Here is a 12,500-nt window from a genome sequence, read left to right on the forward strand (position 1 = left end):
AGGTCATTTCCTGTCGGGCTGACGCACGCCGCTCACACCTCTGAATGGAGGAGGATGGAAATGTTGCTGTAAGAGTGTTGGGTGTCAGATCTGCTTCCAGGAAAACTGTTTGTTGGCTCAGACTTTTCCTCCTGCGCAGTTTATACCTAGATTTTCAAACAGGGGTCAGAGGTCAGCGATCGTGAGTGAATTCTCCTCCTCAACACTTCTACTCATACGAGCTTCTCACTGGAAAACAGCCTGAAGGCTCCTCATCCTTTAGACCTGCACATTGACTCTCGGCTCCTTGGCGCCGTGGTTGTGCTGACAAGATCCCAGATTTCCTCTTTGGCAGCCCTGCTGGACTCGCCGCCATCGTCATCATCACCATCATCATCACCCTCATCATCATCATCATCATCATCCTCATCATCATCATCATCACCATCACCATCAGCAGCATGTTTCAGCCCAGGAGCTGCCTGAGTCCTGCTCCCCTCTCTCCTTCCTCCCTCTCTGGGAGTATCACGCTGCATCATCAGCCACAGCTCCAGGCTCCGGGCCATCCGTCACAGCCAGCGCACACTTCCGGGGGTCGGGTATCTCAGACAGCCTGGGCGGGGGGGGGCGGAGTGGTGCCGTAACATCCGATCCCGATCCGGTGAACCCGCTCCCTTGGTCCTGGAGTCAGTTTCAGCCTCTTAAAAGTCACTGGAGCGGGAACATTGGACACGTCCAGGTTGAGTTTCACCTGCGGAGCCTGATCTTTGTGAGTCTGGTGACTTTGCAGCAGTGGATGGTTCACTTGTTGATTAGCCCCAGAGGGCCTTTGAGCCAGGCAGCGGGGATGAATGACCCGGCTGCTCGTCTGCATCAGATCCAGTATTTATGACTCTCTGCTTCCTACAAAATACATGACATGTGTTTTAAACTGAAATAGACGGTGAGTTCCACACAGGCTGTGGTCGGAGAAACCGTTCGGTCTGTGACTGTTTGGTCAAGAATAGAAACGAGTGGTTTCCACGAGGTCAAACTGAGGCCTCGTCACAGTTAATACCGTTTGTTCAATCATTTAGTTTTAGACAACTGAACTTTACTTTCTGAGAATCAGCTGATTTGTGGCCAATGTGAAAACTGAAGCACACAAAGGTGTCGCTGGTTTTCACACAAATTTTCTTTCTTAACATTTAGCAAATTGAAAAATGGACGTGGACTCCTCTGGTAGTTTCTATAGAAGTCTACAGAAAGTGACTTCTCACTTTATAACGTCAGGAAACATTCAGGAGTTTCTGTCTCAGTCTCTAGTTTCAAGTCTTCTTCAAACAGCTGATGTTCATTTAGTGAATTATGATCATTTAGAGTCAAACAGACCATAAAGCACCGGATGTGTTGAGGGGGAGGCAACCACAGTGTGATTGACAGCTAGTACCGTCCAATGGGTGCAGGTGTCAGTCAGGCTCCACCCCCTGCTCCTCCTAATATGGTTAAACACAAACCAAAATGGCGCTGGAATAAATTTCAAACTGAAGCTTCAGATCAGCAGCTCACAAACCAACGAGTCACGTTGGGTTGATAAATGTTTCGGACTAAATAATCCTTTCAAACCAGAAAGTGATGAGAGGATGAATGTGTGTGAATAGTGATGGAGCGTGAAAGTGTGAAAGTGTGAAAACACAGGGTTTTGGGTGAATTAGGTGTAATTATGTTTGTGTTTTTAAGAGTTGGACCTAATGTTCTTCTGTACTTTAACGTCATTAGTGATGCAAGAGGTTGTTGAATTCAGACTCAAAGCAGAAAGGTTCTGGTTTCTTCTGGTCACGTAGCAACAGACTGAAAAGAGCTAAAGCAGCGTTTGCCTCTTTCTACCAAACAGCCTCTAATGTGATTTCATTCAGAGCATCATGTCAGCCGAGACGACTCGCCGGCCGGCTCTGGTTTCATGCAAACCAGGAGTGTTTTTCATCTTATAAAGTAGAGTTGGCTCGGGTGCCCGCTCTTCCCTCGCCGCGGCGGAGAGGCGGAGCAGAATCCTCCTCCAGCTCGGGCCTCGCTCTGCAGCCACGGCCCGACTGCTGGACCGAGCTGTTAAAGAGGTTCAGATCCTGTTTTGCTTCATGCCTCTTGTTCTCTTGGCATCGTTAAAGCAAAACAATGGTGCTCAAAGTAAATAGCCATGGAAACGCAGAGAGCGCCGCAGCTAAACACGGAGGCCAGCCAGGGGTTCTCTTCTTCTGTGAGCGTCTCCACCGCGGCTTCACATGCAACAAACACCGTCCTCGTCGTGCACATCTCGGGATGAGCCCTGAACGACACAAGTGTTGCTGTGTTTAAAATACGTTTGAACTTTATAAGTCGAAGTGTTGTTGTCTGAACCACGTTCGGGTGTTTTTTGTTAGTTTTGTACTTTTTCTTTGGCCGACCGTCTGGAAAAGTTATCGACTGGCCTCCATTTAACAAACTCCCTCCATCCGTTGGTGCCGTTTCATCCCAGAACCCTGATGGGCGGCTGGCACTGAGCTCGCCGACCCTCCGCTGCCGCCTCCTGCACACACAGCGTACAGCTGCTGCCACAGCATCTGGGAACCATTTGATCAGGAGAGAGAGAAGTCAGGGATTCAGAGCCTCCAGTAACCTGTAGCTGATTCAGCTCCTCTGATTGTTCTTTTACCTTCAACCATCAGATTAATGGTGAAAACTGTTTGATAGACAGTGAATATTTATACTTCTATACACACACAAGCAGAAATCAAGATGCTCATCCAGGTCAGAGAGGGAAAGTTCAGACCTGGAAGAGACAAACACTAATATGCATTCATATTTCTGACATATTCACCAGATGGAACATGAGCATCATCTCGTTCTCTCCAGCCTCTGCAGCAGCATCTTCACTTGGTGCTTTGAGCTGTGATCGTGGATCAAGTTAAGTCGACCTGTTAGTTTGAACCTGTCCACTCTGACGCAGCCTGTGGTTCTTCAGCAGCTTCTCTGCACGAGTCTTTAAAACTCTTTAAAGTTTCTGCCCGATAAGTTTTTACAGTAAGTTAATCTCTGAACGTTTTTATTTCAGCCTGTTTTTACATCATTACGGGTTTTGTGGCTCGAGCAGAAATGATAATTCACTGGAAAATAAAACGGAAATAAAAATAGTTTCATCTCAGAAATAATAAATCGTGTTATTTTATCCGCTTGTGAAATGTTTCTTCTTCTGTTGAGCTTGAGTTTTTGTTAACGGTGTAAAAACAGCAGCTTGTTAATCTATTTTGAGGCTGAAGTGAAACGAGTGTGAGTTTATTAGGAACATTTGCAGTGACCCTCAGTTCAATGTGACTCAGTGTGTGTGTGGTCAGAGTCTCTGTGGTTCACTCGCACTAATCATAACAGTGAGTGTGACCCAGCAGTGATTTAATACATCATCACACTTCATCTTATTACAGTCAGATCAGCTGCTGTGTGTGTGTGTGTGCTGTTGTTGTTTCCAGCTCACACACACACTCACGAACACAAAGTGCTGCAGTTTAAAGCAACACTGTGTAACTGAGCCACAGCGCCCCCTGCAGCCACATGAGGGGATCATTTCTGCCAGTGTTAGAGCGATGAAGACGTCTGAAGACAGCTTTCCTGCTTCATTGTGCTGAATAACACGGTGGTAAAGAATACTGGATGCAGCCAGTGTGAAAGTACTTAGTTATTAAAGATGCTAACTGCTGCTAATGTTTAATTTAACCACATCCTGACTCCTGCTCGACTGAACGCACACTTTCGGGATTTCCATGGATATTCATCTCACCACCAATAACAAGCAAACAACCTCTTTCTGAAACGTTGAACTGTTCCTTTAAACCACGGCATCGTAAACACAGATGATCTGTAGAAACTCTGCTGCAGCTCGATCTGGCTCCTCTGCCTCGTCTCGCCGTGTCCACCATGCTAATTAGCTCCTGGGGATATTTTTAGTGGCTCTCTTGATGATTTAATTAGGTTTACAAATTATAATTTTTAACCGCCATGTCTACCGTGGACCGTGGCAGCACAATAAACACAATCAGACGTTCCGCCTGCAGAGCTGCATTAGGGGCTTGGCACTGCCAGAGAGCACGGCTGGAAAATGTCGAGTTAGCTGGCATCAAGGAGCTCCTGTTACCGGTAAGAGCGGGGAAAACTCCCAGCTCTCTGCCAGTCCGGAGCGCACACACACTCACACACACTCTCACACACACTCACACACACTCACAAACACACACTCACATGCAAACATCCAATTACCCTCCTGTTCCTGCAGAGCTGCTTTTTAAACCTCCCTCGGCACGAAGATGAAGCAGGAGGCCGGGACGCTGTTATGGCTGCCTCCCGCCGCGCTGCCATGGCAACAAAATAGCAGCCACTGGTGCATGTGAACGGACAGAAATGTGGAAAGTTACTGAAGTGGATCCTCCGTCACGTATCTCAGGACCTGGGTCTTTCTGATCGGGACGAAGTTTGTTCCTGAATAAAACGACACCGTGGCTGTAAAAGTTCAAAATCCTGGAAAAAAAGTTTGAATCTTTCTTCTCTAGTTATGGATTTAGCCGTGATGCTGGAAAAGTCCGGCAGAATTAGGATGATTTAATTCCTCGGACGCGTCGTGTTGTAATAAATTCATCCGTCTCTCTGAGCGTGACCCCTGGACGAGCCGCCGCGCCCGCTGGCGTCCACTTGTGACGAACGCCCTCATCGAGGCCAACAAACCGTCACGTATTACAACATGTGTCCCGAAGCCCAGAAATGTCTTTGTGCAGATTCTTTCTGGTTCTGTGTGTGAACTCGTGTTAAAAGCTGTCGTCAGGAACGTTTCTGCTTCTCTCCTCTTGATTGGTTATTGACGAGGAGCTGTGGGTCATGTGATCAGTTGAGACCTATGAGGTGAGACGAGAAGTATTTGGACACGTTAGACGTTTGTCTCAGGTTCAGGTCCTCAGAGTTTAGTTTGAAATGTACATGAGGTCACAGACATGGAGCTGCTCAGGAAATCAGTGGTGCGATGTAACAAAGTACATTTACCTAGTTACTGTACTTAAGTACAATTAAGTACAATGTATCTGTACTTATTTATTTTCAGGTACTTTTCACTTTTACTCCAGCAAGTAGCTGTATTTTCTACTAAACTACATTTCTACATTGCATTTGACCTAAAATTCACAAGAGACTCCAGGTCAATAATTCATATGAAAATGAGTTTTCCTGATTAACGGGCAGATTTTATTCACTGGAGGTTTTTTTCTTCAAGTCACTGGAGTTTGGATCTGCACCAAATTCCACACAGTCATAAATATCATGTCTGATCGAGACCCGTGAATTATTCTCTGGGAAACTAACGAAATGTTGTTATAGAAAGTGAAGAACATCCTGAATCCTGACCTGAGTTTAATGTGTTGATTGTTTGAATCGTTCATAGTTCAACTTTCCAGTTGTTTTCATCTCATCTTCAAGTTTTAGACAAAACAAGACGTTACCTGGGAAACCTTTTATTTTCATTATTATATTAATTATATTTGAGACTTAACAACTATCAGTGGATATGAATAAATAGTCTTCGAATCAGACTGATAGACAAATTATTATTTAAAACAACAAGCTACATTTTCTTTTTACCCAGATTCATGGTTTGATTTTTCTTTTCTCTTAAATGTTGTTTAATAAATATAAACCTTTAAATATTTATGTCTCTTATGTCAAACAAAACTTATTAAAGAGAGTTTCTGAGTTTCTGAGCTTGCACATTATACAAGAATGTAAAATCACTTTATTAGCAGCAGTTGATCGTGGTCAAAGTTTGCAGAGAAACTGTTCCAGAGAAAATCCACAAATCTTCTCTCTGGGTTTGAATTCAGTGAGTGGAGCTTTTATAGAGTGTTAAGTTGCTCTTAAAAAGGTTTGTTACTCTGCTGATTTTTAACCAAACCCCTTGTAATTCCTGAAGACTTGAGTGAAGCAGTGATTAATAGATTTAAATCCACACGTTTCAGACTTTACAGTCTCGTTTTATGAGCAGTAATTTATGTCATGATGATGGTGAATGCTAAAATTCCTGGAAAAAATTAGGCTGAAAATAATTTTTGAAAAGAAAATGTTCTGGTTCGGACGAAGACAGCTACCGTGTCTGTAGTGATGGATGTGCGGCCTATGAGAAGCAGATGTGTGGTTGTTTTACACAGACTCACACTCATCATTTTGTGGTCTGTATCAGTGTTACACAAATTGAGGTTTTATCTGCAGGGGCCTGACACAGGCTGACGACCCGGGCCGGACCGGGGCTGGGGCCGGGACCCGGGACCCGGGACCGTCTCAATCCTGCAGGACTTTCAGTCTGAGTGTGTTTGTGTGTTTTATTTCTGTCTTTGGTTCTAAGTAGAAATCGTCAGACTCCTTCTCTGTTTATTTCCTGTGTGCAGCTCACGAGCATGTGTGAGCAGAAGGTGACAGCATGTGCTCGTACCAACGTGCACTCGTCCTGCATGTGTCAGCGGCATCTTCCCAGCTCAGCATTCCTCAGTGACAGCCGCAGGTCAACTGCTGCTTTAAATAGAGTCTGGATCACTGGAGACGCTCAGAGACTCTGAGCTCAGGTGGAGTGTTAGCGCCACCTTGAGGTCAGAGGCCGTCTCAACTCCTGAGACGTCAACAAACTACGATCACACGAGAGAATTTACTTCTTTTTCTAAACTGAAAACTTTATCAGGATGATTCTGGACTGAATGAAATGATGTCACAGTTTGAATTCTTGTTCCAGATTTAAGTGAAAAGTGAATAAACCATTTACATGCTTAGAACCAATGGTTGTGTCTCATCAGGAGTTTTAACCAAAGACTGTAAATCAATATGTTTAAGGTTTGGTGAAGTTCAGGAAACTAGAACTACTGTGAGGTTTAACACACACACACACACACACACACACACACACACACACACACACACACACACACACACACACACACACACACACACACACACACACACACAACACACACACACACACACACACACACACACACACACACACACACTTCTACTTACAGGAAACTACAGACTTTTAAAAACTGTTTGAACTCTCAGGGAAATCTAGAAACAGGTTGTTTGAACAAATGACTGATGATGAGATTTTAATCTGTTTTAATCTCAAATCAAAACAAGTTTAAAAGACACACACAATCTTATCAAGTATCACATTCATGAATCTGAAGCCTCTGCAGCACACACTCTCTCTCACACACACACAGACACACACACACACACACTCTCTCTCACACTCCTGTCTCAGATTCTTGGCATGACTTCCTCATGGTAAAAAGGGAAACACCCCCCCCCTCAGCTCCCATAATCCCCTGCTGCCTGTGTATCATCTCGGCCCCTCGGTGGCTCACACTCCCTGAGACCAGCCGGTGTTCAGGTTGTGATTGTCGCTCTGTGCCCGTCGGTGTTGATGCGACAGAGCAGAGCCCTGAGTTTGTCTTCTGAGCCGTCAGGATAGAGCTGCTCCGTCAGCCTGACTCGCCTGCTCCTCGTGGGCCGAGTCGCTCCTCACGCCATGCCTCAGTGAGTGTGGGGCTGCAGGGCCCCTCGTCGCAGCCCCTCGTCATGTCTAACGCTGGGTTCCGTGGTTATCGCACTATCTCGCAGCACCTGAACGACCTGAAGAAGGAGAACTTCAGCCTGAAGCTCCGGATCTACTTCCTGGAGGAGAAGATCCAGCAGAAGTTTGAGGAGAGCAGCGATGACGTGCACAGGAGGGTGAGTGTGAAACTTCATCTGTTCACGTGCACGGCTTTGTGTTTGTCTCTGTGGTGCAGAGCCGCAGAGCCAACCCCCCATGACCTTTGAACTTTGAACTCTCTATAGATTCTTCCACTGAGCATGAAGAAATTATTTTATTACAAATGAACTGAATGAAAACACAACAGTTCTGTTCAGTCTGTTTTATGCATCGACTTTAATTAAAGATGGACGACGTGACAGCTTTAGAAAGTGAAGCCAAATGACCCTGATCTCCCCCTGCTGGCTGGCTGCAGTAAAGCTCTTAAACCCCGCCTCCTCCATGTTAGCAGATGGGACCAAAGTAAACGTTAAATAGATTTTTGATGGTTTCTGTCATTTCACTGATGTTTGTTCAAGTGTTTCTGATCAGTTTGGTTTAATTAGTTATTTGATGATTTAAAAACAGGATGTGACGTGATGATTGACAGCTGACAGCGGAGAAACGTCGTCCATCTTTTTTCTGGTTTTGCACAATTCCAGAACCGAATGATAATGAATCAGCCTGGAAACATATTCGAGATACAAGCAGCTCTTTGAGCTCTGCTGACATCAGGCAGGACGATGAGCTAACAGAGGAGAGATCCTCATGTCTGATGTATTTATACAAGAGCCATGAATTATTTATGACAAATCACGTTGTGTCACAAGAAAGAAATTGACATAGAAGCCTCCAGGATCCGCCTCCTGATTGACAGCAACATTTAGAGAGTTCCTCCCTGACCCACACTGCATCCTTCCACCGAGTGGTATCCGTCCTGTGGTTTGTGTGTAGCCCTGCTGATAAACGCACACACAGGAGGTGACAGCTCAATGTGAAGTCACTGAAGTCTGCTGCTCCTCAGCGGTGATGAAACTTCACATTGATCTGCAGCAGGTTCATCGCTTCGTCCCTGGAAACATCTCCGGTGTTGTTTTCTCTGTTTGCAGCTCGGTGCTGTGTTTGCATGAGTTGTGACTCTTTGCAGCGCGTGTGTCGTCACATTGATGAAGAGGTTTTCTTAACGGGCTCTCGGCCTCCGTGGCGTTAAGCAGCAGGAAGTCAGAAAGGCTCTGCAGCACGAACAGTTATGTTCATGTTGGAATCAGCTGCAGAGGTGTGGGTTTGTTTGTGTGTCAGCAGGGTTACACAATAACCACCGGAAGGATTAACACAAAACTGTCTGGATGATGTGGAATCAGTCGGGAAAGATCTTGATAAAAACATGTTTACAGGACAGATTTTTATGAGGTTGTGTAATTTAGTGCAGATCCAAATGAAAACCCAGATGTTGATAGTGAATTAAATGTGGTTTCATAAGGAGACAGTTATATGAGCTCTACTGAGTGATGCTCTACTTTCTCTTAAATTAAAGTGATTTCAGATCTGAACTTTTCCCTTTAATGATAAAAACCTCATTAGCTGCTTTGAAACCACTTTTTGAAAAGAGTTTTAAATTCTCTGTGCTGCATCGAGGACTCTAACAGTCGCTGGAGCACAAACTGTCTGACCTGTTTTCCATCGGCGGCCGATGACCCACATTACGTTAGAGCCTTCAGGCTGCAGGCATTTATGTTCGCATGCATGAGTGCACACCACCAGTAACTGTGTGCATGTATACTGTGTGTACATGTATACTCTGTGTGCATGTATACTGTGTGCATGTATACTGTGTGTGCATGTATACTCTGTGTGCATGTATACTCTGTGTGCATGTATACTCTGTGTGCATGTACACTGTGTGAGTGTATACTGCATGTGTACATGTTGGTGTAAGCAGAAACACGCCCCCACCTGTGTCAGTCTGTCAGAAGTGTGATCTGCTGCACATGGATGTGAGGATCTCTGCTGCTGTGATGCTCAGAAAAACAAACGGTGAACGTGAGCGAGCGCCGTCCAGTTGAGTCCGGTTCTCCTGCTTCGGAGCCAGGAGTTAAAAGTGGGCTTGTTGCTGGGTGCAGGGGTTTGACGGATTCAGCAGCTGCTCGTGTCTCACCTGCTATTTATACATCCAGTGAGATGCCGGCGGCACGTGAGACTTTGGAAGAGTTTCTCTGCAGCTCTGTGCAGAACAAGAAGAAGCTTTTCTGCTTCAGGACCAGTTGGATTCATAATGTTTGTATAGTTTTGGGATTGTTGGTTTTCCATGTAAAAGATACAGACAGTGTTTTCCTCAGCTGAGTTCATGACATGTTTCTCCTCACTGGAGAATCAAGCACAATATTATCCTGCAGGTTTCAGGCTGTGTGTGAAGCAACAGGGAGATTTCATCTACATCTTATCCTGTTACAGTGAATACAGGCTTGTTGCTCATTTCTCTGTGAACACAAAGTGTCTGATGAACACGTTCGTTCTCTTCTGTCACAAAGCTGCAGCTCAAAGAAGCACATTGTCCCTTTAACTGAACAACAGCGCCCCCTGCAGCCACACGTTCACTGTGCGAGCGATGACTCAAGTCTCTCAATGTGTTGAGTTAAAACACAACTGAACGCTGGATATTACCCATGATCCTCTGCTTCCTGAACCAGAAGAGATGCTGCTGTAACAAATCCACCAAACTCAGAAATCTTCATGTTTCAAAGTTTCCTGCTGAACATTGGAGATAAACTCTGGTTTTTAATAACTTCAGAGTCTTTTTAACTGATCTCAGTTCAGCTTCACTCTCCAACTGGAGCTGATTCTGTTGAAATGCTAAAATCAGTCACATCCTGTATTTACTTCTCTAATCTAAATTCTGAAACTCTTCTTTCATCCTCAACTTCACTCATTTTCCTTTTCTCTGTGATTTTCGGCTGCAGGACATCGAGTTGAAGGTGGAGGTGGAGAGTTTGAAGAAGGAGCTTGAGGACAAGCAGCAGCTTCTGGACGAAGCTCTGTGAGTATTTCTCTTCTTCCTGCTCACGAGGTTTTTCACACACCAGAAGTTCTTCTGGTGTTTAAAGGTCGTGAACGTCCAAATCACTCATCCACACTTTATTATGTCTCCATAACAGACGTGGAGAAATATACATTTGAAAATATTCAGGCTCTTGCGCTGCACAGATTTGTTGAAGTGCCTTGAGGGAAACCTGCCTGCGAACTACAAAAACACTCTTTTCAACGGCAGTTCGATTATTTCCCATGAGCCCCTCAGTGCTCCAGAGCCCTCGGGACCCAGCGGCCTCTCATCACACGCGAGCCCGCCGCTCCGCAGCCTCGGCTCGCTATCACAACACGCACTGAGCCCCGAGGAATTCCATGTATGGACCTTTTGAAGAGGTTGAAGTGACCGTGCTCTGGTGCAGAGGACGAAGAGGGCGTGAGGACGAGGAGGTGGCGGAGGGGCGAGGGTTTGTTTTGAAGGGGGAGGAGAGTCAGGAGGAGCAAAGGGCAGGAGGTGGTTTGCTGCGTTGCTGAGTCGGGGAACTATTTGAGCTGCAGCACCTGTCTGAGGCGCAGCTGTCTGTCTCTCTCTGTCTCACTGTCCTCGGCCAATCAGCATCGAGAGTCTGCAAAACACTCAACACGTCCAATCACAGGGTTTCTCAAAGGTTACAGACACTTTTTAACTTCCAATGAACTGAGAGCTTTTCTGCTCAGGTTGATCATTCCACTTGTGTTCTTCACATCGTCCAATTCATTTCAGTCAAGCTGAGGATTTACTTTGCTACCTCGCCGGCTCAGATTACCCATAATCCTGTTGGTTAAATCCGTCCCTCGTGTTGACGGATGCATTTCATCCATGAAGAAGTTTCCTGAGTCAAGTTCAGGCTTCAGATTAAAGATGAAACTTTAATACAATAGAAAACTAGTTATTTAAAGGAGACATTCCTGTATTGAAAATGTTTCCCTGCTCTAATGTTCAGAAAACAACAGACTCGGAAGTTTTTACCGACAATTTCAAGTTAAGATTTTCTTCTCTAGAAGCATTTTACTTTTTATATTTCATATTTTCTCCATTTCACTTCCGGTTATTCCTGTAATTCAGTGTTTTTAATCTTTATTATAACAAGTTAATTCAGAGGAAACGAAGCACTTTGATTTGGAGACTGCACAGGTTGAGAAGCCGTGAACAGAACACGCGTGTGGTCACTAACGCTGCTACACACATGTTAAGTCAAACTGACCTTTGACTGATTCTTTTCCTAATGGATGGATGTAGGAACGACACCATTAGCTCAGGAACACGGCGTCATTATGCTCCGAGGACAGTGATTGGTCCAATCAGTCACTTTAACGTCAAAACAGTGAGCAGGGGAGGAAATTCCTCCGTGAGCAGAGTGAACGTGTCCGAGACGTTTTCTCTGGCTCTCTGTGCCGGTTCGTAAATAAACTCTGTGGCCACAGTTTATCAGAGGAGCTATTAACAGAGCCTGGCTGAGAGGAGTGAGGAGAGAGGAGAGGAGAGAGGAGAGAGGAGAGGAGTGAGGAGAGAGAGAGGGAGAGGAGAGAGGGAGAGAGGAGAGGAGAGAGGAGAGGAGAGGAGGAGAGGAGAGAGAGAGAGGAGAGGAGAGGAGAGGGAGAGGAGTGAGGAGAGGAGAGGGAGTGAGGAGAGAGGAGAGGAGAGAGGAGAGGAGTGATGAGAGAGGAGAGGAGAGGAGAGGAGAGGAGAGAGAGGAGAGGAGAGGAGAGGAGAGGAGAGGAGAGGAGAGGAGAGAGAGGAGAGAGAGGAGAGGAGAGAGGAGAGAGGAGAGAGGAGAGAGGAGAGAGGAGAGGAGGGAGAGAGGGAGGAGAGGAGAGGAGAGGAGGAGGAGAGGAGAGGAGTGAGGAGAGGAGA

The 12,500-nt window shown here is 45.6% G+C and overlaps 1 protein-coding gene across 2 annotated transcripts in view; it reads left to right on the top strand.

Moving 5' to 3' along the window:
• The window catches only part of LOC118121238 (phosphodiesterase 4D interacting protein), a 70,746-nt gene that overhangs the window by 24,791 nt on the left and 33,455 nt on the right, over positions 1–12,500 (top strand). For both annotated transcript variants that reach the window (XM_047343100.1, XM_047343099.1), the window contains exons 4-5: positions 7,633–7,743; positions 10,543–10,619. In XM_047343100.1, coding sequence (XP_047199056.1) covers positions 7,633–7,743; positions 10,543–10,619 — 188 coding nt within the window. The remainder of the gene's footprint in view (positions 1–7,632; positions 7,744–10,542; positions 10,620–12,500) is intronic.

Source organism: Hippoglossus stenolepis, chromosome 14 (assembly GCF_022539355.2).
Source record: "Hippoglossus stenolepis isolate QCI-W04-F060 chromosome 14, HSTE1.2, whole genome shotgun sequence".
NCBI lineage: Eukaryota > Metazoa > Chordata > Actinopteri > Pleuronectiformes > Pleuronectidae > Hippoglossus > Hippoglossus stenolepis.